Source organism: Martes martes (assembly GCF_963455335.1).
Source record: "Martes martes genome assembly, chromosome: 1".
Taxonomy (NCBI): Eukaryota; Metazoa; Chordata; class Mammalia; order Carnivora; family Mustelidae; genus Martes; species Martes martes.
The window spans coordinates 212,568,933-212,592,787 of record NC_137888.1 but is presented as its reverse complement, the minus strand read 5'-3'; the positions used below and the strand labels follow the sequence as shown (position 1 = coordinate 212,592,787).

Here is a 23,855-nt window from a genome sequence, read left to right as displayed (position 1 = left end):
GGGAAAAGAGTGTGGTGAGATACACCTAAAATGTCACCATTCTAACACTTTGTTTTTTATTTAAAAAAATTTTTATGTGTTCATCTAGCCAGCATAGAGTACATCATAAATTTTGTTGCAGTGCAATTAATATACTACAATGGTGTGCAATCATCACTTCTAGCCCTCAAACATTTTCATCCCCTCAAAGGAAACTGTATCCCCAACAACATTGTCCTCCAGTGCCCCCTGGAGGAACTGGCCCCTGGTAGACACTGATATGCTCTCTGTGTCCATCCATTGGTCTATTCTGCATATTTCATACAAATGTAATCATATGGTACGTGGTTTTTGGTGTGTGCATGGCTTCTCTCACTGAGTATGATGTTTCCAAGGCTCATCCACATTGTAGCAGGTGTCTATGCTTTATTACTCTTTGTGGCTGAATCATAATCGATTTGGACCACTGGATTTTTTTTTCATACATTCCTCCATCTTTGACCACCCCCCCCCCAAGTAGTTTTGCTGTTTCTTTGCATTTGTTTCTTTTATTCATTGAAGAGAACGCTTCTGTGGCTCCAATTCTGCTCAAATGGTGAGTTTCTGTTTTCCTGAGAATTCTAGAGCCTCCTGACACCCTAGGAGTTTAGGACCACCCTTATGGTGGACTGGGTGGCCAGTGGGTGCTTCACATGCTGGGGCATCGACCAGCCAGTGCTCACTCATGCTCTTTCTCTGGGGCACAGGGTTCCTTCTGCACATTAATGAATGCCACCTTCAGTGTTCTGGACGATGCCTGCGAAAACAGGACAGCCGAGGTCTCTCTGAAGGTAACAAGAAAGTCTTCGTAATCGTGTTTGAGCTTCAGACATCTTGGGGGACACATGGGGTACAGAAAGTCCTCTTTATAATTAATGGGCCAAGTTATCCTGTAATTTATTACAGTTATAAGGTTTTCAAATGTAGCATCCAGTCAGGTTGCCCTTCTCTGTCCAGTTTTATGAGTTTTATTACATAAGTAGATCTGTGTAATCACCACCGTCATCAGAATATGGAGCAGTTCCTTTTCCTTCCCAAACTCTCCCTGGGGCTTCCCCTTTATTGTCAGATCCTCCCTCCACCACCAGCCCCAGTAAATCTCTGTCATTAGAGTCTTGTCTTTTCAAGAATAGTATATAAATAGAATCATACGGGATGTGGCCCCTTCCATCCTTCCTTCCTTCCTCCCTCTTTCTTTCTTTCTTTTAGGGATGTTTATTTATTTATTTGGGGAGGGAGAGAGAAAGAGAGAGAGAGAACATGAGCAGTGGGGAGAGGCAGAAGGAGAGGAAGAAGCAGGGGGAGAGGGAGAAGCAGGTTCCCCACTGAGCAGGGAGCCCCGGGTGGGGCTTGGTCGCAGGCCCCTGGGATCATGACCTGAGCTGAAGGCAGACATCTCACTGACTGAACCACCCAGGCGCCCCAGGATGTGGCTTCTATCACTCAGCATAATGCCTTTGAGATTCATCAAGGTTGTGATCAATAGTCCCAATTCTTTTTTTTTCCCAATTCTTATTTTTGTATAACTGTTAGTGACATCGTCTACAGTCATAGCATTGTGTAACCACCACCTCCATCCCCCCAAAAGGAAACTTGTACCCCCAAAGCAGCTGGTCCTCATCCCTCCCTCCCCCAGCCCCTGGCAACCACCAGTCTGGTTTCTGACTTGTCTGGCTTCTTACTCTGAGTGTAACATTTTCAAGGTTCATGCCCAGTGAAGCACACGTGGGTGCTTCATTCCTTTTTATGGCCGAGTACGAGCCTGCTTTATGGAGGTACCACGGTTTATCCATTCATCTGGGAAGGACATCTGAGCTGTTTCCAGGAGACCAACACGTCCCCCTTCCCCTGACCCCACCTCGGCTTTGGGCAATAATCAGGAGAGCTGCTGTAAACATTCACACAGTTTGTATGTCTGTGTGTCTGTCCGGTGGGGGCCTGTGTGTCCCTGATTTTTCATTTCTCCAGGGTAAATACCTAGAGATGGGATTACTTGGCCATTACAATGGTAGGTTTTAAGACCTAGTTTTTCTTCAGACTTCAAGTTGGACCCAAAGCTGTTGTTAGTTTATCAATAAATTTGGTTGGTTTTGTACCAAAATCAGAATAATACTTGCATTTGTAATTTGATTTAAAATTTTTAATTTTAAATAATAACAAACTATTTAAATTAATTACTAGTAAATTATTAATTTATTGGTAAAACATATTTATTCATCAAGTGTACATTCACTCATAGGGTTTTCAGATTAAATTTCCATAGATGAATCATTTTTTACAAATTTAATTAGGTCCCCTCCATTTTATTTATTTTTTTAAAGATCTTATTTATTTATTTGACAGAGAGAGATCACAAGAAGGCAGAGAGGCAGGCAGAGGAAGAGGGGGAAGTAGGCTCCCCGCTGAGCAGAGAGCCCAATGCGGGGCTCGATGTGGGGCTCGATGCGGGGCTTGATTCCAGGATCCTGGGATCATGACCTGAGCTGAAGGCAGAGGCTTTAACTCACTGAGCCACCCAGGCGCCCCTGTTCCCTTCATTTTATACTATGCTTACGAATATTCTTATTTCCCTCCAAATTTCAAATACCTAATGAGGAAGATTTACTAACCTAAAAGGCAAAGTCATATGCTTTCAAGGGATTCATATACCGAATGTATCAAGTACATAAATACATAAATCAAATGTATAAATGTAATAATTCAGATTTTTTAAATGTTCAAAACCATTTATCAACAGCTGTGTTCTCTTACAGTGTTCATATTAAATACACATTTATCACACATCTAATCGCTTTGGGCAGTGAAATCACATGGTTAATCAGTTAGCTTCTCTAACGTGTTGAATTGTTCCAAACCCTTTCAAAACCATTTTCCAGATTATGCCAAAGATCACAAAGCTTTCTAAAGTGAACACAAGAGTGTTAACCCCGTGGAGTCTAAGTTTGCCAACCGTTTTTTTTTTTTTTTTTTACCTCCCCAAGGAAATAAAATAGCATTCCCACCTGAGAATAGATCTCACATTTCAAAGGGAGTTTAATGAGGTTTCCTCAGCCACAGAATTGAGGACCACATTTTTTTTAAACGGATTCAAATCCCACAAGCACTTTTTATTTATAAGATTTTTAAAAAATTTTTTATTAACATATACTGTATTATTAGCCCCAGGAGTACAGGTCTGTGAATCTCCAGGTTTACACACTTCACAGCGCTCACGATAGCACATACTCTCCCCAATGTCCATTGAGGACCACATTTTTGCAGGATGATTCTACCTGAGATTTTTCTCTGTGTTGGTGGGGAGGATCCTTACTCTCATGCCTTGCAATTGGGATATGGTTCCAGAACTCAGCACGTCCTGTTTCTCCAGAAGGAACAACTCTCAGGTTGTACCGTCATCCAGTTTTTACTGAAATTCTTTTCATGTTTTTAAAAAAGATTTATTTATTTATTTTAGAGATTTATATGAGAGAGAGAGAGAGAGAGAAAGCAGGGAGAGGGTCAGGGGAGACAGATAGAATCTCAAGCAGACTCCCTACTGAGTGTGGAGCCTAATGCAGGGGTGGACCCCACGACCCTGAGGTCGTGACCGGAGCTGATATCAAGAGTTGGATCCTTAACCGACAGAGCCACCCAGATGCCCCTCTTTTCACGTTTTTACTGTCCAGTTTGGATAGATAGAAATTGGTATTCCTACCAGGATTTCAGTTAATTTCCTTCCCCATCTGTCTGGAGTCAATTAATTTCTTCTTCGTATTTATTAAGTCGTGAGTCCTTTTCTTATTTTTGTTTTGTTGGGGTCAGAGTCACATTGTAGAAGTCAACTTACTGACAATCAGTGAAGGGAATCGTATGAACATTAATATTAATATTGTTATCGCTATTATTTCCTTTATTCCTCCACAGACGTGATCAATGGAGGAACATCCAGTGGTTAATATTTGGATGTGTATCTTTCCATATCCTTCCACTCTGCGAATGCCACACACACACACACACACACACACACACACACACACACTAAAGCCATTCAGTGAACACCTACTAGAAGGATTCAGCCTCTGATACCAGCCTGCCAAGGTTCAAGTCTTAGTTCTGCCACCTCCTAGATGTGTGTCCTGTCTCCCCATCCAAAAATGGACACAATAGTCTCTACTTCTTTATCTTCCTAAAATTAACATATGTAAGACACAATACCTGACTTATAGTAAGTATTGATTACTTTTTATGTCTATGTGCCAGAAACAGTAATATCATAAGTACAACTTTTTAATGAAAATACTTTTTTTTCCAGTGAAACGGGATATTATATACATTAGATATACATACAATTTTTATGTATATATTTATGTGTATATATACACAACATATTTTATTGTTATATAAAATATATATTATATATACAGTGTGTGTGTATGTGTATATATATGTATGTGTGTGTGTGTGTGTGTGTGTGTATATATATGTGTGTATATATATATATATAATTTTTAAGCATTTCTGGGAGGATTAATTCCAGGAGGAGAAATCGCTGGGTCAGAGCTACGTGCACGCGATGTTATTCCAGGTGCTCATTTAAAGGCTATGCCAGGGCACCCAGGTGGCTCAGTCAGTTGAGCATCTGCCTTCAACTCAGGTCATGATCCTGGGGTCCTGGGATCGAGTCCCATGTTGGGCTCCCTGCTCAGTGGGGAGCCTTTTTCTCCCTCTTTTCCCGCTGCCCCCCCCTGCTTGTGTTCCCTCTCTAGCTGTCTCTCTCCCTGTCAAATAAATAAATAAAATCTTAAAAAAAATAAAATAAAGGCTACACCACTCTGCATCCCAGGGAGGCCTCTGGGATCAGGAAAAGGAAGCTGAGTAGATGCCCTTTCAATTCTTCATTGGCCTAGACTGTCACACACTCTCTTGAGGAGAGAGAGAAGGGAAAGAGAGAGGCCAGAGAGAGAGGGAAAGAGGGAGAGGGAGGAAGAGAGAAAGGAAGGGGAGAGTGGAAGGGAGAGAGAGGGAGGGGGAGGGGGGGAGGGAACAGCTGCTGTTTCAGGGGTGGGGGAAGAGGGAGGGCGTGCACAGCACGCAAACACCTTTCCTTGCAGAATACAGCTGAGAGCCTTGCCTCTGTGCTCAAGCAAACGTCCACGTGGTCCAACTTCACCAAAGAAGAGACCTCCGCTCTGGCCACTGTGGTCCTGGAGAGTGTGAAAAGCAGCACGCTGGCAGCTTTCCTGAACCCCTCGGCCAATGTCAGTCAGACTGTTCGGACTGAACACTTAGGTAACAGGGCAGGGTTACACCCGGGCGCTGACTTGGAGCCGGGCCCTGGGCGATGCGATTCTCCACCACTTTCCCATATCCCATTTCCCCAATGGTTTCTAACCTCTGAAGTCCCAGAAGAGCCAGTCCGCGGATATGAACAACATCTCCCATTTACTGAGTGGCTGACACGGAGTTGCGAGTGTTGCCAGATAGGGTCTGGAGTGTGTTCTCTGTTCGACAACTGTCTGAGTCCCCCAGTAAATGCAGCCAGTATATGAGACGGGGGAAGTGCTATAGAGAAAAATACAGCCGGGCTAAGTTGGCTCGAGAGGGTCAGGTGTGTGTGTGTGTGTGGGGGGGGACCTTGCTAGCTTACGTGGGAAGGGAGCCGTGTTCGTATTTGGTGAGTTCAAGGAACAGTGAAGAGGCCAGCGTGGCCAAAATGAAGTAGAGAATCATAGAGCCTGCAGGAGAAGGGGTCAGAAAAGGAGGGGAGGGGTGGATTTCGCAGACAAATGTAGGGACTCAGGATTTCATCTGAAGGAAGATTGGGGGCGGGGTACAGAATTGGAGAGTCTGAGAACAGGCATGGCATGATCTGGCTTATATTTTACAAGGAAACCTCCGGTTCCCTTACCTATTTAGTTTTCATGAAGACCCCCGTAGTTATGGCCGTGCTACAGGTGCGAGACCTGCGGCTCAGAGGGTAATTTAAGTCACTGTTCCGTTTGGCGCAGCTGGTGAGTGGCAGAGCCCTGGTCCGGTCTGCTGGGTTTGCCCCAGCCCCTTCCTCTTTGGCTTCAGAAAACTTGTCTAAATGTAGAGTCGCTAGAGGGTCGTGACAGTTGCTTTCCGTCACTGTTGACTTCAACCCCATCTTTCCCTGACGCACCCCCTCTGGGGCGAGAGCGCGCTCCCACAGCTCCAGCTGGATTCTTAGTTGTCTGGGGCTCCCATCCTCCTGTCACTCATCGAGGGCTCAAGATCATCCCAGTAATGAACCGGACTTTTTATTCTTTGTTTGCAGTGAGGTATATATAACTTTTCTGGACAGAAATTAGATCCAGGACTCCCTTTCTGAGTGACTTCAGGCAAAGTCTCCCTATCTCCTTTTAAAGATTTTTACTTACTTATTTGTCAGAGAGCAGGGGAGGGGGGAGAGGGAGCACACGCACAAGCAGAGGGAACAGCAGGCAGAGGGAGAAGCAGGCTCCCCACTGAGCAGGGAGCCCAATGCTGGGTTTGATCCCAGGATGCAGGGATCGTGACCTGAGCTGAAGGCAGACGCTTCACCGCAGTTTTCTTTCACTTCAATTTCCTTTTAGAAATTGAAAGCAAAATTATCAAGGGAGGATGCACTGAAAAGAACATGACCTTTCACTTGAAAGCCAGAGGGGACAAGATGGAGATCGCATGTTCCACCATCGAAGAGTCTGACTCCGCAGGTACTGACTTGGACTGAGAATCGAGGAGGGTGGGTGTGGTGTAATCAGTCTGCACGCGTCCATCCATCAACTGGCAGGTGCCCAGATTGGTGAAGGGCTCAGTGAGGTGAGGGCCATGTCCTCAGGGAGTTTTCCATCAGCTGGGGAAGTCAGATGTTAAATAAATAGATCCCCTCACAATAATGGGGCACCAAGACCTTCACTGTCCAGTTAAGCAGCCACTGGCCCTTTTTGTCAGCGAGCACTTGAAATGTGGCCAGGCTGTGAGTGTAAAACTACACACCAGATTCCAAAGGCTTGGTACAAAAAAAAAAATGAAAGATAGAAAAATCTCATTCGTATTTCTTATATTGCTTATATGTTGAAATGATAATTATTTTCATGTATTGAGTTAATACATCGTTAAAATTAATTCTTACTTGTTTTTGGCTTTCCTAAAAATTGTAGCTACTAGAAAATTTTAAATTACCTGGCAGTTCACGTTGTATAGCAGGCGGACAGCGCTGGTCTGTATCAGGGATTGGCAAACTTGTCCTGTAGAGGGCGGGTTGGTAGATATTTTAGCATTGAGGGCAATACAGTCCCTCACCGTGCAAAGGTGTTCATGCATGAATGGGCGTGGCCGTGTTGTAGCCACATATTTATTTATACAAAAGAGGCAATGACCAGATTGGCCGGTGGACTGCTGTTGGCCACTCCCCCATCCATCTGCAGGCTGGAGGGCTCAAGGAGCAGGCCTGGGACATCCCTAAAGACCACCAACATTGAAAGGGGAAGCCTACCTAAAAGAGGGAGCCAAGAATAACCATGAAAGTAGGAGGCAAACTTATTTCCACTGCTCAGTTTGACTGTCTCTTAAAAATACAAATTTAAACTTATTTTTAAATGTAGCCAACATTTCTCCAGGTGGGAGGGACTCAGGACTTTTTTTTTTTTAATGGTTCCCATGAGAGTCACCAATCTCGAAGCCCACTGGTTGTACTGGGGTTGCCATCCTCAGAGAGGGCCGGTGGGGTACAGAGTGCGTGGGATATTAAAGTGTGTGTGTGTGTGTGTGTGTGTGTGTGTGTGTGTGTGTACGTGTTGGGTCATCTATCATCACTACTGAGCAAATGATTTTTTTTTTTTTTTTTGCCTTTGGGGGAATCACAGGGCCCACTGGGGTGGCTTTTGTCTCCTTTTTGGGAATGGAGTCTTTTTTAGACGAGAGCTTCTTCCAAGACCCTCAGACCCCTTTGGCCAACTTCCAGAGCAAGTTGAAGGTGAAGATGAATTCTCGCATTGTACAGGGCATCATGACTGGGGAGAAGAAAGATGGCTTCTCTGGCCCAGTCATTTACATGCTGGAGAACATTGAGGTTTGTGAAGAGGTTCCTGCTGAATCCCCGTCTACCTATGGAGAATGTCCCATCCCCCAGTGGGCTCAAGTTTCCTTTCTGATAGGGACCTGTGAAGGCGGCAAACTCCTACAGTTTCTTGCAACTCAAGCTGACCCCCCAAATCCACCTCCCGAGGAGAGGGCTTCCCTATTTCTATGTGTTATTCTTCCATCCATCATTGTGCAAGATTGGGCTCAGATTAAGTGATGTTCACGCAGGAACATTTAGAGGAACGTTATTCACATGACCTACGACCAAGTCAGCGCTAGAGGCAGATCTGATATCTGAGATCTTTCCCTTCCTCCTTGCACACAGAAATACCTCGTTTCCCTCCCAAACACACCTGCATCTTCTTGCCCCAAATGACTCTTGAATCCGTTTGAAAGAGCATCTCAGGTGACCAGAGCCTTTCCATTCTCAGCCAAAGCAGGAATTTGAGAGACCTATCTGTGTTTCCTGGGACACCAACTTGGAGGGTGGTAGGTGGATGTCCTCTGGCTGTGTGGTCCTTGAAGCTTCCAAGACACATACTGTCTGCAGCTGTAACCAAATGATGAGCCTGGCCATCATCATGGCTTCCGGGGAGCTCACGGTCAGTACTGATTCTCTGTATTCTGGCTCCCCAAACCCAAGGGGAAAATATTGAGTAAATATCCATTGTGCGTCTCTCATGGCTTTGGGTGTTGTGGGAGTCATGGGCGACAGATGGGGTGTGCAGTAACTCTGCCCTTGGAGAATTCAGGGCCTGGCTGGGAAGCTGTGACATGCACTTATCAAATGAGAAGTAACCCTAAGCAGATGCTGGGACAATTACAATCACAGATCCCATTTACAGAGCGCCTACTGTGTTGGACCCTTTATTTTAAGTTAAGTGTTTTCAAGCCCTTTTACAGGATGGGGGCTGAGGCTCCATAGCCCACCTGCTTAGGAAACTCGAGACAAGCCTCGAACCCTGGAGAGTCTAGCTCCAGATGTCTCTTTCCACAAAACCATGTATATGGTATAAGAAGTAGTGCTATGGGAATTCAGAAGTGTGTTGGTGAGAGCCAGCAAGCAGTCAGGGAGGGGATGGGGTGTGAAGTGAGCGTTGGTGAGTGGGTAGATTCAGTGGACAGGAAAGACATACGGAACACCCAGTGCATTTCCTGCACAGCTGTGAGCACTTTCAGTATTTTCATTGAATCCTCCTGCAACAACCCTAGAGGGTTACTGTTTGTATCCTCTTTTAACAGATGAGGAAACCGAGGCACAAAGCAGTTAAGTGTCTTGCCCAAGCTCATAAAACTAGGAACTGGCAGAACTGTACTCCCTTCTCTTAGCCACCACATCACAAAATCATAGAGAGTAGCTGGTCAGATGGTGCCTTGTCACATCTTTAATACACAGAAGGAACTCAAAAATTGAAGATTAATGGTGAATAGGGGAAGGACTCCGCTTGCCATTTCCACTCCCAGAAGTTGGGGCATCTCCGAACAGCTGTGGAGCATCCTGGTTCAGGGCAGGAAACAGTAACCCCTCTAGGTATTTCGAGCAGGGAATGGGATGCTCACAAAATCATGAGAAGGGATGGAGGAATTGAAGTCAGGGCCTGCGGTTGGGGTTTGTCTTCAAGATCACCCTTCTGCAGCTGCCATCCAGAGGTCAGAAATTGCTGCTGTCAGATCGCTCCATACCCATGCACTCAAAGAAGGGGCAGCTGGAATGTGGAGCCCAGCCATAACTTGCTCCTGCCTGCAGAAAGAAAGCTGGTATCTGCTTCCATTCTGCCTTCCAGAACTTCTGTGCATACCTCTTGGTGGAGAACCTAAATGACATTCAGGGCCCTAGCCCCCAGAAGATTCTGGGAAATGTAGTTTATAGGCATCCTGCTCTAGTACGACATGAGGTGGGGCACAGGACAGGGGAGGGGGAGTCAAGGGGATGGGTGCTGATGGATTCCAAAGGATGATGATAGACAATATCTGGTTCACTCTGAGTGTCAAAGGGAGAAAAGTTCCCTGAGCCCTTTCTGCCCCAGTCAGGAGTCTGGATAATTCTTTTTTCTGCCTGGAGGGATGTCAGTCCCTCTCTGAGTGGTATATCTCCTTCCTGACAGATGGAGTTCTCCTTGTACCTCATTAGCCACGTGGGGATAATCATCTCCCTGGTGTGTCTCGTCTTGGCCATCGCCACCTTCCTACTGTGTCGTGCCATTCGCAACCACAACACCTACCTCCACCTGCACCTCTGCATCTGCCTCTTCTTGGCCAAGACTCTCTTCATCATCGGTGTAGACAAGACTGGCAACCAGGTCTCATATCCCTTAGACTGTGTCCTCACTCAGCCTCACCATGTCCACATCTGCCCCTGCTCATCCTACCCAACAACCTCTATGCTAGTTCCCACCTCAGGACCTTTGTATGTACTACGCCCTCCTTTGTTGATACTTGTTCCCAGCTCTTCACCTGGTGGACTCCTTCTTGTGATAGGTTTCAGTTTAAAGTCATTTCCCTGGTCATCTTATATACTGTGGTGGTCCCCCCATTACCGTGTAAACCGTTGGTTTTTATTTTGGAGGATTCTGCCCCCTAGAGGACACTCGGTGATATCTAGAGACGGTATTGGTAAGGGAGTTGCTGGCACCCAGTGGAGACTAGGTATGCTGCCAAGCACCCTACAAGACACAGAACAGCTCCCAAGACAGAAAAGAACCTGGCAGTAATGTTACAAATATCAATAATGTCACAGCTGAGAAACTCTATCCCTTACCAGTCCATTTTGCTTTCTTTCTGAGCATTTATTTGAAACAATTATGATTATTAGTCGTTTTACTTGTTGTGTATCTACACCCCTAAACTAGACTATGAGCAAGAACTTTGGCCAATCTACTCCCTATAACTATACCAGGAACATGGTAGGCTCTCAGGATTTTTACAGAAGGAGCATTAGTGACATTTTGCCTGGAGTGATCCTTCTTTATGTGGAATCAACCCCCTCATTGTGGAATGTTTAGCTTCCCAGAACTCAACGCTAGTAGTATGTGTCACTCCCACCATTTGACCAGGAGTGAGCAAACACTTTCTGCAAAGAGGCAGATATAAATATTTTTGGCTTTGCAGATCCTAGGGTCTCTGTTGTAACCACTTAACTTTGCTGTTTTAGCGTGAAAACGGCCATAGAAAATATAGAAATAAATGTGGCCATGTGCCCATGAAATGTTATTTACAAAACAGACAGGTGGTCCAATGGCTACGGTTTCCTGACCCCCACACTCAATATCTTCAAACATCCTCCGAGGTAGGGTGATCCACTATCCCTTCTCAAAACTCTCCCAGTTTTAACACTGAAAGTCACATGTCCTGGGAAAAACCAGTCCCAGGCAAACCAGGACAATGGGTCCTGCAACCAAAGAGATGATAGCACCTGCAGGGAAGAATATCTCCATAAAGGTTTGTGGAATGAAGGAATGGGATGTGGTTGGGGAACTCCAATCAAAGTGTACCCCCACTGTTGTCTGGATCTGCTTCTTGGGCGGTGGGGGGAGGGTGGAAGGATCCTGAATGTGCATGCTTCTCCTCTCCAGATGGGCTGTGCCATCATTGCAGGCTTCCTGCACTACCTTTTCCTGGCCTGCTTTTTCTGGATGCTGGTGGAGGCTGTGATGCTCTTCCTTATGGTCAGGAACCTGAAAGTGGTGAATTACTTCAGCTCTCGCAACATCAAGATGTGGTACCTCTGTGTCTTCGGCTATGGGCTCCCAGTGGTGGTGGTGGCTGTCTCTGCCAGTGTGCAACCACAAGGTTATGGGATGCATAATCGGTAAGTGATCTCTTTCTCTCTCCCTGAGGAGCCTACTGCCAGGGTTCATGATGATATTTACAGGAACACCAAGAAGAGCTATAACAGTAGTGGTATTTGAGTCTACCATTTATTGAGCTCTTTATGTTTTGTCAGTCTCAGGGCTGCCATGTACAGTAGCACAGGTTGTACACTACACAAATCTAGGAGTCACTATCTGCACTATAATATAAATGGTGGTGGTGTAAACAATGAACTTGGTTGTAAATTTTAAAATCATGGTTTCTGGAGCCAGTCTGCTTGAGTTTGAATCCTTGCTTTACCACCTTTTAGCTGTGCTACCTTGGCAAGTCACTTAACCTCTTCCATACTGTTTCCATTTCCTCATCCATACAATAGGGGTTGACAGCAATGCCTACATCATAGTGTTGTGAAGGTTAAATGAGTTGTTATTTGCAAAACATTTAGAACAGTGTCTGGCACAGGGTAAAGCATTACACAGGCCATCATCATCATCATCATCATCATCATCATCACAATGGTCCATTTTAAAGCAGGGTTTGTTTATCACATGGTTCATATGAGAGGATTCTAGGTAGTGTGTTGGTGAGTATAATTTATTTATTTTTAAGATATTTGTTTATTTTTTTATTATGTTTTGTTAGTCACCAAACAGTAACTCATTAGTTTTTGATATCGTGTTCCATGATTCATTGTTTGCATATAACACCCACCCAGTGCTCTGCGCAATACATGCCGTTCTTAATACCCATCACCGGGCTTACCCATCTCCCCAAATCCCTTCCCCTCTAAAACCCTGTTTGTTTCCCATAGTCCATGGTCTTTCATGGTTCTTCTCCCCATCTGATCCCCCCCCTTTATTTTGGTGATGGAACTGAATATCCAGGTTTCCTCCCTGCCTACTACTGATGGTTTATATTTCAGGTGAGGTCATGAGATAAGATGTGATGGTAAGGAATCCATAGTAAGTGGGGACTCATCAAACCTAAATCCTGCAAGCTTTACAAACATGTATTACCTCTGGTACTTCTCAACCGAAATCCTATGTGCGAGGACTGAGTCTCCATCGTGTACAGTATGAAGAGTGTCCCCTGGATTTCTGCAGTGTACAACCTGTGCTGCTACACATGGTGGTACATAAAGTAACGGTTTAATGAATGGTAGTAGCTTCAGAGGAAATGAGGCTCAGCACAGTTAGCTAGGAAGCTAGGAAGTGTCCAGACTGAATTCGGATTTGACTTATCAGGAGATGAAAGTGACAATGTAAAGCCACCATGATGAAGTGTCCGATGTTGGTGTGGGTAATAGAAGCACTGACACAGACCAGAGAAGGGTGATAATACATGGGAGTGGGAAAGTTCATGGAAGGCTTCCTGAAGGAGGTGGTATTTGAATGAGTCTTGAAAGCTCCATTGAAGTGTACACAGGCAAAGAGGAAAGGGGATGGCAACAGAGGTGAAGGCAATAGCTTCCCAAGGGAGGGGTCAAGGTGTGTTTGGAGGACGGATGGATTGGGCTGGGGGAGGGGCATGGAATTTGGAGAATACCTTCCAGGTGGTAAAAACCACAGAAAGTTTTGGAAGAGAGGAGTACTGACAAGGATTTGAGATGACCTTCAGAAGAAGCACTAGGCATGGGGAAGAGAAGGAGCAAACACGGTGCATTTCTGAGCAGGTGTGGTTGCGGGTAATGGGCTCCAGTCCAGTGGGCACCTCTGGGAAACTATGTAGGGCATGCACCTCTGATATCTCACCCAGGGGGCATACTTGTTGACCATCTCCCTCCCAGCAGCCATTGGTTGAGGGCTGCTCCCAGACAGCTAATTCTCAGAGCTTTCGATCCGATGCCTCCAGCCAGAGATGCAGAAACTGATAAGGAAGTTGGCCAATATTTACTGAAGTAAATTTATTGAAAGAACAGGGACAGCATCTTCTGTGCATTTTACATCTTTTTTATTACTTGGAGACTCATGTTCCAGGGAGAGAATGCCTGATTGGCCGAACATGATTATTTTCCTTCTCTTGTGTGGAGAGGGGGGCACACTTTTGCTGAAGAAATATTGGGGTGCTGTTCCTGAACATGGTGGAATGGTTGTGAAATGGTGAAAACAACAAATTACCAGAGACATGCTGGAAAGAGGCAATGAATTCTCTCTTCCTTCTCTCTCTCCATTCCTCTCCCCCACCTTCCCTCCATTTCTTTTAAGAAATAATCATAGAATGTCTCATCCATGCCAGGACTTGCACTGAGGGCTGGGTATTCAGAGATGAACAAAAGTCCAAAGTCCAAATTCTCATACAGCTCACAGTCTTGTAGGGAGAGGACAATTTGCAAGGAAACAAACACCACCATAATTTACACCAATAGATGCTATAAGAAAGAAACCAGGGGCGCCTGGGTGGCTCCGTGGGTTAAGCCTCTGCCTTCGGCTCAAGTCATGATCTCAGGGTCCTGGGATCAAGCCCCGCATCAGGCTCTCTGCTCAGCGGGGACCCTGCTTCCTGCCCCCCTCTCTGCCTGCCTACCTGTGATCTCTCTCTCTGTGTCAAATAAACAAATAAAATCTTTAAAAAATAAAAGAAAGAAACCAGCAAGCCCTGCCAGAGATAGACCAAGAGTAGTGATGGTCAGAAGCAGCTTTTCAAAGGAGATGACATCTGAGCTGAGATTTGAAGGAGCAGGTGTACCGGTGAAGAGGTCTGAATAGGGCAGAAGAGGTTACAAAGATTATGAATTGAAGATGAGCTCTACTCATGGCACCTAGTGAATACTTCAGGAATATTTACCCAGGAGGAAAGTCTGAAAGAAGACTTGCTGTGTCCCAAAGGAAACTGAACTGTAACCTGCCGCATCATGAGAATTTTCATCTCAGGGCTATCTCCCTATACTCTCCTCCGTTAGTGCCTTCGATGGGGTATGAGTAACTGTAGGGTCAAGACTGAGACAAGCACTGACTCCTCTTTCTTTCCATAGCTGCTGGCTGAATATAGACAGAGGGTTCATCTGGAGTTTCCTGGGGCCAGTCTGTGCCATCATCATGGTAAGAAAAATCGCTTGACGCAGTATGTTTTAGTGCAGGAACAAGGAGACCCAGGGGATCAGGGAGTGCCAGTGGAATTTGCAGAGCTGAGTTCACTCATTCCTCTCAAACATTCTCCCTTCTGATCCCTGGTTCTTGAGATTTCCAAATTAGAGTGTAATTTATTTGACTTGTGATTTTTTTTTTTCTCTGCCAACATGCAAATCCCCTGGAAGGGACCACAGTCTTATCTGTCCTTTGTGTTTCAGTGAGAATGGGTCTGTTGATGTCTTCTGAGGTTAGACACTGAATGAGAGAAAAAAAAAGGGAGAAAGAAATTAAGAGTATTTGATGGTCAGGGAGGAGAAGAAAACTGAGGGTTGAAAGCAAAGGAAAGCCTAGAGTTTTTTTTTCCCCCAGCTTTATTGAGGTGTGACTGACAAACAAAAATTGTATATATTTAAGATGTGAAACCTGATGTTTTGACGTATGTATACACCATGAAATAATCACAATCAAGCTAATGAATATATCTATCACCTCACATAGTTACTGGTTTTCTTTCTTTCTTTTTTCTTTTTTTTTTGTGGTGAGATCGCTTAAGATCTGCCCTTTTTTCCTTTTCCTTTTTCTTTATTATTATTATTATTATTTTATTTTTATTATGTTATGTTAGTCACCATACAATATGTCATTGTTTTTGATATAGTATTCCGAGATTCATTGTTTACGTATAACACCCAGTGCTCCATGCAATACGTGCCCTCCTTAACACCCATCATGAAGCCAACCCACCCTCCACCCCCGCCCTTCTAAAACCCTCAGTTTGTTTCTCGGAGTCCACAGTCTCTCATGGTTTGTCCTCCCCTCTGATTTCCCCCACTTCATTTTTCCCTTCCTTCTCCTAATGCCCTCCATGTTATTCCTTATGTTCCATAAGTAAGTGAAACCATATGATAATTGACTTTCTCTGCTTGACTTATTTCACTCAGCATAATCTCCTCCAGTCCCGTTCATGTTGATACAAAAGTTGGGTATTCATCCTTTCTTATGGCTCAGTAATATTCCATTATGTATATGGACCATATCTTTATGCATTCGTCTGTTGAAGGGCATCTCAGCTCTTTCCATAGTTTGGCTATTGTGGACATTGTTGCTATGAGCACTGGGATGCTAAGATCTGCCCTTTTAGTAAATTTCAAGTATACAATACAGTATTGTTAATTGTAGTCACCACACTATACATAAGATTTCTAGAACTTATTCACCTTGTGTAACTGTGGACCAACATCTTCCCCTGTCCACTCCCCAGCCCTAGCACCCACCTAGATCACCACTGTTCTGCTCTCTGGGAACCTAGGGGTGTTATCCACCATCTTCTTGCCTTCTTACCTCTAACCCAGATTCAACAGTCCTGCAAGATGATGTTTCTTCTGACTCTCACTCATGGTAGCTTTTTTCCTTGTGTCACTTATAATTGTTCATTGTGAGCTCCTATCTCACTGATTTAAATCCTGGGAATTCTTGAGACTGTATTCCTCCAGACGGGTTTTGCACTGACTTCTGTAAGACCTGCAGGGGGGTGGTATGTATTAGTTTCCTAGGGCTACCATAACAAAGCATCACAAACAAGGTGGCTTAGAACAACGGAATTGTATTGTCTCACAGCTCTGGAGGCCAGAAGTATAAAATCAAGAGGTCAGCAGGGCCATGTCCTCTCTGAAGGCTCAAGGGAAGGATCCATTCCAGTTTTCTAACCTCAGTAGTTTCTTGGCTCATAGACGTTTGTCTTCTCTTTGTGCTTGACTGTCTCTGTGCCAAAATTTCCCTGTGTTATAAGGTCATGTGGGACTAGGGCCCAACCTATGATCTCATTTTAATTTGTTCACCCCTGGTAAAGACCCTAACCCCAAATAAGATCACATTCTGAGGTCCTGGGGGTTAGGTCTTCAACAATTCAACCCAAACAGGGCACCAATCTTGATTCTCACTTTCCATATGCATACAGTGAAAATTAGTGATGATCACCCAGATGAGAACCAGCAAAGGCTATTTATTGCTATAGTGAGGGAGTCAGTCACCATCACTTGCACTTTGCAGAGATTCAAAAGCAGGCAGAGGAGTGGGAAAGTTTTATAGGGGTAAAAAAGGGAAGGCTTCGGGTGTGCCCTGATCAGAGGATGTAGGCTTTGGGACCCTACAGGCAAGCTAACTCAAAGCAGAGCATCCTCTGTGAATGCTTAGGGGAGCATATTGGCTTTCTCCTTTTGGTTCTGAATTGGAAGTGAGGGCAGAAATTAGGGAGGCTGTCAGTTACCAATCAAGAGCTGGTTGTTTAGGGTCGACTGCTTCCTGGAGTGTTTACTGCAGACTATGAGTCTTTCACAGGTAGGTGGTCTGGCCATTGTCCATTTCTATACCCAATTTCTCAGTCCTTTCTGCTTGACTTTGTAGATCAATTCCATCCTCCTGACTTGGACGCTGTGTGTCCTGAGGCAGAAGCTTTCCAGTGTCAATGCTGAAGTCTCAACACTCAAAGACACCAGGTACAGACCCTCCTTTCTTTTCTCTCCTTTTCCAATCTCCCTCATTTTCCCCACAAACATTCACTGAGTACCTTTCATATGCCTGGTCCTGTGCGCAGGACAGAAGAGCACAGAGTCTAGATTTGGGGTCTCGAATGCCAGGTCTGCCACTTATAAGCTGTGTGACCTTAGGCAAGTTACATAACCTCTCTGAAACTGTCTCCTCATCTGTACTCTAGGGATACTAACATTGCCCACTTTATCTGGCTTATGAAACAGTAACACAGTTACCAGGAAGAGTGTTTCCTATGTTGAAACTATTAATATATTTTCTAACTCATCTACTGTGCACAATGCTATGTGCATATTTGCAAAAACAGAATCATGCCATCTACGTTATATTTGTAATGATTTTTTTTCTTAATATCATGAATATTTTTTAGTTTAACTAGACATTCTTTGACAATATCTTTTTTTGGTAAAATATTTCGGTGTAAGAATACAGCACAGCTACTTAAATCATGCCTTATTCATGGACATTCACGTTGTTTCTGATTTCTTGGGGCGAGTTGGGCTATTATAAATAATGCAGTCTTGAATACCCTTGTAGATAGATCCTTTTCCACGTCGGTGGTTGTTGGATCATAACAGTAGGCATAAAACTGCCTGAGTCAAATGGCAGGTTGGATTGTCACACTTTGAATACATATTGCAAATTGTTTTCCAGAAAATGTGTTTCCATTGGCGAGAGTGTTTGTTTACCTACAGCTTTGCCAACACCAGAATGTATCATTTTTGTTGTGTCTTTTTGCTGATTTAATAGGTGAAAGATTCTATCATATTATGTTAGTTTTGTATATATTATTTTATCTTACAGATGTGGGACATTTTCATGCTTTTATAGGCCATTTGTGTTTCTTAACTTCATCACTCAACTAATCTTTTTTTAAAAAAAGATTTTATGTATTTATTTGAGAGAGAGAGCACAAGCAGGGGGGGAGGGGCAGAGGGGGAGGGAGAAGCAGGGAGTCTGATGAAAGGCAGCCACTTAACTGATTGAGCCACCCAGGCACCTCTCAACTAATCTTCATCTTAAGAACCTACCAAAGTCAGACATTGCCTAGGTTTTATTGTCAGGAACCATATGATGTCCTTTGCTTGTTTTCTTGTCAGTATCTAATCCCTCATCTATCTTAAATAATTTTTAGAAACATTTTTAGAAAAACATCTTTAGAAAAAATTTTTAGAAAAACATTTTCCCTAAAAATTATTTTTAAAAAGTTGATGCAAAAATTATAAAACAAAGTTAATACATGCAATGCTAAGAAAAATCAAGCAGCGAAAAGGGGAACACATGGAAAGCAATTCCTTCTCTCTTCCCGGACCCCCAGTTCTCCAGATCTCTCCCACCTTAAGCAACAATTATCACATGAATTGAGCTTCCTTCCAGGATATTCTATACACACTCACCTTCTATTACATAAATGAGTAGATACTATACATATTCTGAACTTTGGGATTTTTCCACATAATAGGTAGCTGATTTCATATCAATACTTATGGCTAAAAACAACTAACAAAAATGTTTTTGTGCCAGACACTACTGTACGCACCCTTAGAATTTTGTTATCTCATTTAATCTGTAGAACAAGTAATATCACCCTGCAGGAATTGCATTATTGTCCCTATATCAATTTGAGGAAACTGAGGCAGTTTCCACAGCTACCCAGAGCCTGTACCTTTACCCCCATAGTATATGGTCACTCTCAGCTCATTTTAAAAAAATGGTTGTGGGACGCCTGAGTGGCTCAGTTGGTTAAGTGGCTGGCTTTGGCTCGGGTCATGATCCCGGTGTCCTGGGATCGAGTCCCACATCGGGCTCCTTGCTCGGCGGGGAGCCTGCTTCTCCCTCTGCCTCTGCCTACCACTCTGTCTGCCTGTGCTCGCTTGCTCTCTAACAAATAAATAAATTTTTAAAAAAATTTAAAAAAAATGGTTGTATGGGGCAACTTGGTCTGGCTCAATCAGTAGAGCAAGCAGCTCTTGATCTCAGAGCTGTGAATTAGACCCCCATGTGGGTGTAGAGATTACTTAAAAATAAAATCTTTTAAAAATGTTTTTATTATTTGCTTTTATTTTTTTTTGAAAGCAAGAGTACTGAAAATCAGTTTTTAATGCACATTTATCTCCACTTTGGAGTTCCACTGCATCTGTGAATTGGCTTAGGTTTTATTCTCTATAGATGTGCCTATTCTGGACATTTCCTATCAATGCAATCATATACTCCGTGTCCCTCTGTGACTGGCTTCTCTCACTGACATAATGTCTTCTGAGATCATCCACATTGTAGCTGATATCAGAACTTCATTCCCTCTTGTGGCTGAGTAATATCCCAGGGTATGGATGGGCCAAATATTGTTTATCTCCTCTCAAGTAGATGGACACTGGGGTTGTTTTAGTTGGGGAGGGGATGGGGAACGAATGCTTCATAGGTGTGGGGTTTCTTTTTGGGGTGATAAAAATGTCTTAGAAGTGGCTGGGGATGATGTTTGTACAGCATCGTGAACGTGCTAAGTGCCACTGAATTGCGCACTTTAAGTGGTTAAAATGGTGAGTTTTGTATTATGCAAGTTTTTCTTCGATTAGAAAAAAAATGTCCTTGTATTTCATCCTACGACATTACCACTCATTTAACATGTCCTCAGTTCTTGACCTGTAGGTCCTTTGAGCATTTTCATCACTATCAACACTATTACATTAAATGTGTGTGTCCACACGTCCTTGTGGCATGTGTATCTGTAGGCCAACTGCCTCTTAAGTGCCAGCGGGACTCGATTTCCCTGCTTCTGGGCTTGGAGACCCAGGTGGCGGGCGAGTGGTGGGAGCGCAGTCCATGAGGACAACAGCCACTGCCCAGAACTTCACTGTTTCCCAATCTTCTCCCCTAGGTTACTGACACTCAAAGCCTTTGCTCAGCTCTTCATCTTGGGGTGCTCCTGGGTGTTGGGCCTCTTCCAGATTGGACCCATGGCGAGTATCATGGCCTACCTCTTCACTATCATCAACAGCCTGCAGGGGGTCTTCATCTTCGTCATTCACTGTCTGCTCAACCGCCAGGTACACAGTATTTGCCCTTCCCAGCCCCAATCTTCGGGGGAACATGCCTGTGTCAGCTCACATCCCTGCACCTGGGGAATAATTCATCTTCTTGCGATGTGTCTTTCCATCCAGGTACGGGAAGAATACAGGAGATTGATTACCAGGAAGATGAAACCCAGCTCGGAGACCCAGAGCTCAGGGATATTACTGTCTTCCGTCCCCTCCACTTCTAAAACGGTGAGAGCCTGTGGGTTTTATGTGGGTTCTGTTCAGATGGAAACACTGCTTCTTAGCAACACCAGATGCCACTGTGCACTGAGTACCTATTGTGAGCTAAGTGTGTCCATGTATATTAGCACATTTGCTAAAGTGTGGTGTTCAAGAGTTGGGGTTCAGGAGCTAGGCTTCCTGGGCTAAATCCCAGCTTTGCCCCTTAGTAGCTGTGTGAGCTAAACAAGATAGAACTATGACTCATACAGATATAATGTGAGCATACATTAAATGTTTCTTTTTAAAGATTTTTTATTTATTTATTTGACAGACAAAGATCACAAGTAGGCAGAGAGGAGGGCAGAGAGAGAGGAGGAAGCAGGCTCCCTGCGGAGCAGAGAGCCTGATGTGGGGCTCAATCCCAGGACTCTGGGATCATGACCTGAGCTGAAGGCAGAGGCTTTAACCCACTGAGCCACTCAGGCGCCCCTACATTAAATATTTTATTCTACTCATTAATCAGTGAGGGAGTGAGGCGGATGTTAACCTGGCTCAAAAGAGAATGCACAGAACAGATACATATATTATGTAATATATATAATGTATTATGTAACATGTATCATAGATATATATTGCATACATTATATACAAATTATGTAATGTTTTATATATTTTGTATAAATTATATGTAGTATATATTATATATGTATTATGTAACACATACACATGTCTATACTTTGCATTCTTTTCTGAGCCAGTTAAAACATCTGCCAGGTTCTCTTGTTGATAATTTTATATATAGATAGATATAGATATATAGATATAAGAATTATATGTATAATTATAAAGTTATATAATTAGTACATAATTATATATAATACATAAAATTTCATGTTATGTATTTAACATGAATTAAATATATATTAACATGAATTATATGAATTATACTAAACATATACAGTTACAGAGACATTGAAACAAATGTGCAAATGGAGGCAAAACATTTTTTCCACCTCATTCCAAATAATTTTGCATTGCTATCATCTCTATTCAAAATTTACAGAGTTGTATTTAAATTCAGTTAGCCAAGCTAGATTAGATTTTTTTTTTTTTTATTTTCAGCGTAACAGTATTCATTGTTTTTTCACCACACCCAGTGCTCCATGCAATCCGTGCCCTCCCTAATATCCACCACCTGGTTCCCCCAACTTCCCACCCCCCGCCCCTTCAAAACCCTCAGGTTGTTTTTCAGAGTCCATAGTCTCTCATGGTTCACCTCCCCTTCCAATTTCCCTCAACTCCCTTCTCCTCTCCATCTACCCTTGTCCTCCATATTATTTGTTATGCTAGATTAGATTTTGATATGATGTTCAACAATTCATTAGTTGAGTATAACACCCAGTGCTCATCATATTTAAATTAAAAAATAAATGAATGAACAAAAATTAAATAAAAAAAATTTGCAGAGTTGTAAAACTTTGCTCTACACAATGGCTCCTCCACCCCTGATTAGGATTTTTTATACTTTCACTGATTTATTCCAAACACAAGTAACTAAGATTCAGTGGTTTAATTAAATAAGAAATTCTTCTTCTTCTCCTTTTTTTCTTGCAAGAATAGAAGCTCAGAGTTAGCTGTTGCTGCTATTGGTTCTGTTGCTCAGGAGTGTTGTAAAGGATCTAGGTTTTCCCTGCTTTTCAATTTTCGTGGTTGTGAGATGGCTGCCATAGCTCCAGACATCACGACCATGTTGAAGGCAAGAGGGATGGTGCAGAAGTGGCGAAGCTTTCTCCCTTTCCCAGGAAAAAAAAGCTTTCCCAGAAACCCCTCAGTGGATTTCCCATTCACTTAGTTTATCAGAACTGTATCACGTGATGACACATTGTTACAAAGGAATTTGACAAAACAAGTATTTGGCTTTTTTGCTTCTAGAGTGGACACTATCCACAGTGAAGAGGTTGAGAACAGCTCTTTTGCCATTAGTGCCTGTGGCACTACAGACAAACACACTGCTCACTAGAGTCCATCACTGCTAACATTTTAGTGTTTATCCTTCTGGTGTTTGTTGACGTATTTCTCTCTCGGTATTTATAAGACCCATGGAATCTCATTTGTAATAATCCTGTTGGTTCTAATTCTGATTTCTCCCTCACAGGGTTAAAGTTCTTTCTTACTTTCAAATATGCCATGAAGCAACATTTGAGGAAAGCAGGTGCCTACAGGAGCCTACTCTGAAAGGCACAGCTTAAGGCACAGATACGGGATCTCCCAGCCCCAGAATGCTCTGGAAAACAAGAACTTCTGTCCCAGATGATCAGTTCATCTTCCATGTTCTGCTCTTTGAGTTTCTAGAATTTTGTGGAAGTAACAGATCCCAGTGCGATGGCAAGACCAAGCTTACCTGGTTGCTATTTTGGTTTCTCCTAAGTCTGTTGGTGCGTGGCCACAAGCGTGCCTTTCTGGCACCTGCCATGAGCCTGACACAGAGCAGCCCTCAATAAATGATTTGTCATATGACTGACTGACTGACTCTTTGACAAAGCCTCCTCTTGCTTTTAAAGAAATGGTCAGTAAAGCAGTAATGATGGCCCTAGGGGATGAATAAAACACATAGACTTTTTTGTGTGCAAACACTTTTGTGCAAACACTTAAAACAGTTATGTGGGGGATGCCTGGGTGGCTCAGTTGGTTAAGCGGCTGCCTTTGGCTCAGGTCATGATCCTGGGGTCCTGGGATCGAGTCCCGCATTGGGCTCCTTGCTCAGCAGGGAGCTGCCTTCTCTCTCTGCCTCTGCCTGCCTCTCTTCTTGCTTGTGCTCTCTCTCTCTCTGACAAATAAAAAATAATAATTTAAAAAAAACAGTTATGTGGGTGAGGAGGAGTGCTGGATGGAGCAGAATCCCAGCATTTCATGGAGACTGGCAGTGCTTGATGACTACACCCTTTGGAAAGTGTTTTGGTTTCCTGGGACCTTTCAGGGAAACAACATCTCTCTTCCTTCCAGGAACTCTCTTAGGACTTGGCTAAGATTCACACTGCTCACGAATTTATCACCATCCCACCTGGCCCTCCATCCTGCATAAAATCTTGATTGCCAGGGAGAGTAGAGGGAG

At 43.7% G+C, this 23,855-nt stretch overlaps 1 protein-coding gene across 1 annotated transcript in view; it reads left to right on the top strand.

Annotated features, from left to right (window-relative positions):
• ADGRE1 (adhesion G protein-coupled receptor E1) overlaps positions 1-23,265 on the top strand; it is a gene marked incomplete at its 5' end in the record, with an annotated part of 47,895 nt that extends 24,630 nt beyond the window's left edge. Inside the window, 12 exons of the mRNA XM_080821883.1 lie at positions 726-809; positions 5,109-5,286; positions 6,594-6,713; positions 7,866-8,071; positions 8,514-8,684; positions 10,188-10,382; positions 11,655-11,890; positions 14,864-14,930; positions 17,364-17,455; positions 20,383-20,551; positions 20,666-20,770; positions 22,899-23,265. Of these exons, the coding sequence (XP_080678009.1) occupies positions 726-809; positions 5,109-5,286; positions 6,594-6,713; positions 7,866-8,071; positions 8,514-8,684; positions 10,188-10,382; positions 11,655-11,890; positions 14,864-14,930; positions 17,364-17,455; positions 20,383-20,551; positions 20,666-20,770; positions 22,899-22,904 (1,629 nt within the window). The 3' untranslated portion in view covers positions 22,905-23,265. The remainder of the gene's footprint in view (positions 1-725; positions 810-5,108; positions 5,287-6,593; positions 6,714-7,865; positions 8,072-8,513; positions 8,685-10,187; positions 10,383-11,654; positions 11,891-14,863; positions 14,931-17,363; positions 17,456-20,382; positions 20,552-20,665; positions 20,771-22,898) is intronic.
• Positions 23,266-23,855: the final 590 nt, after the last annotated feature.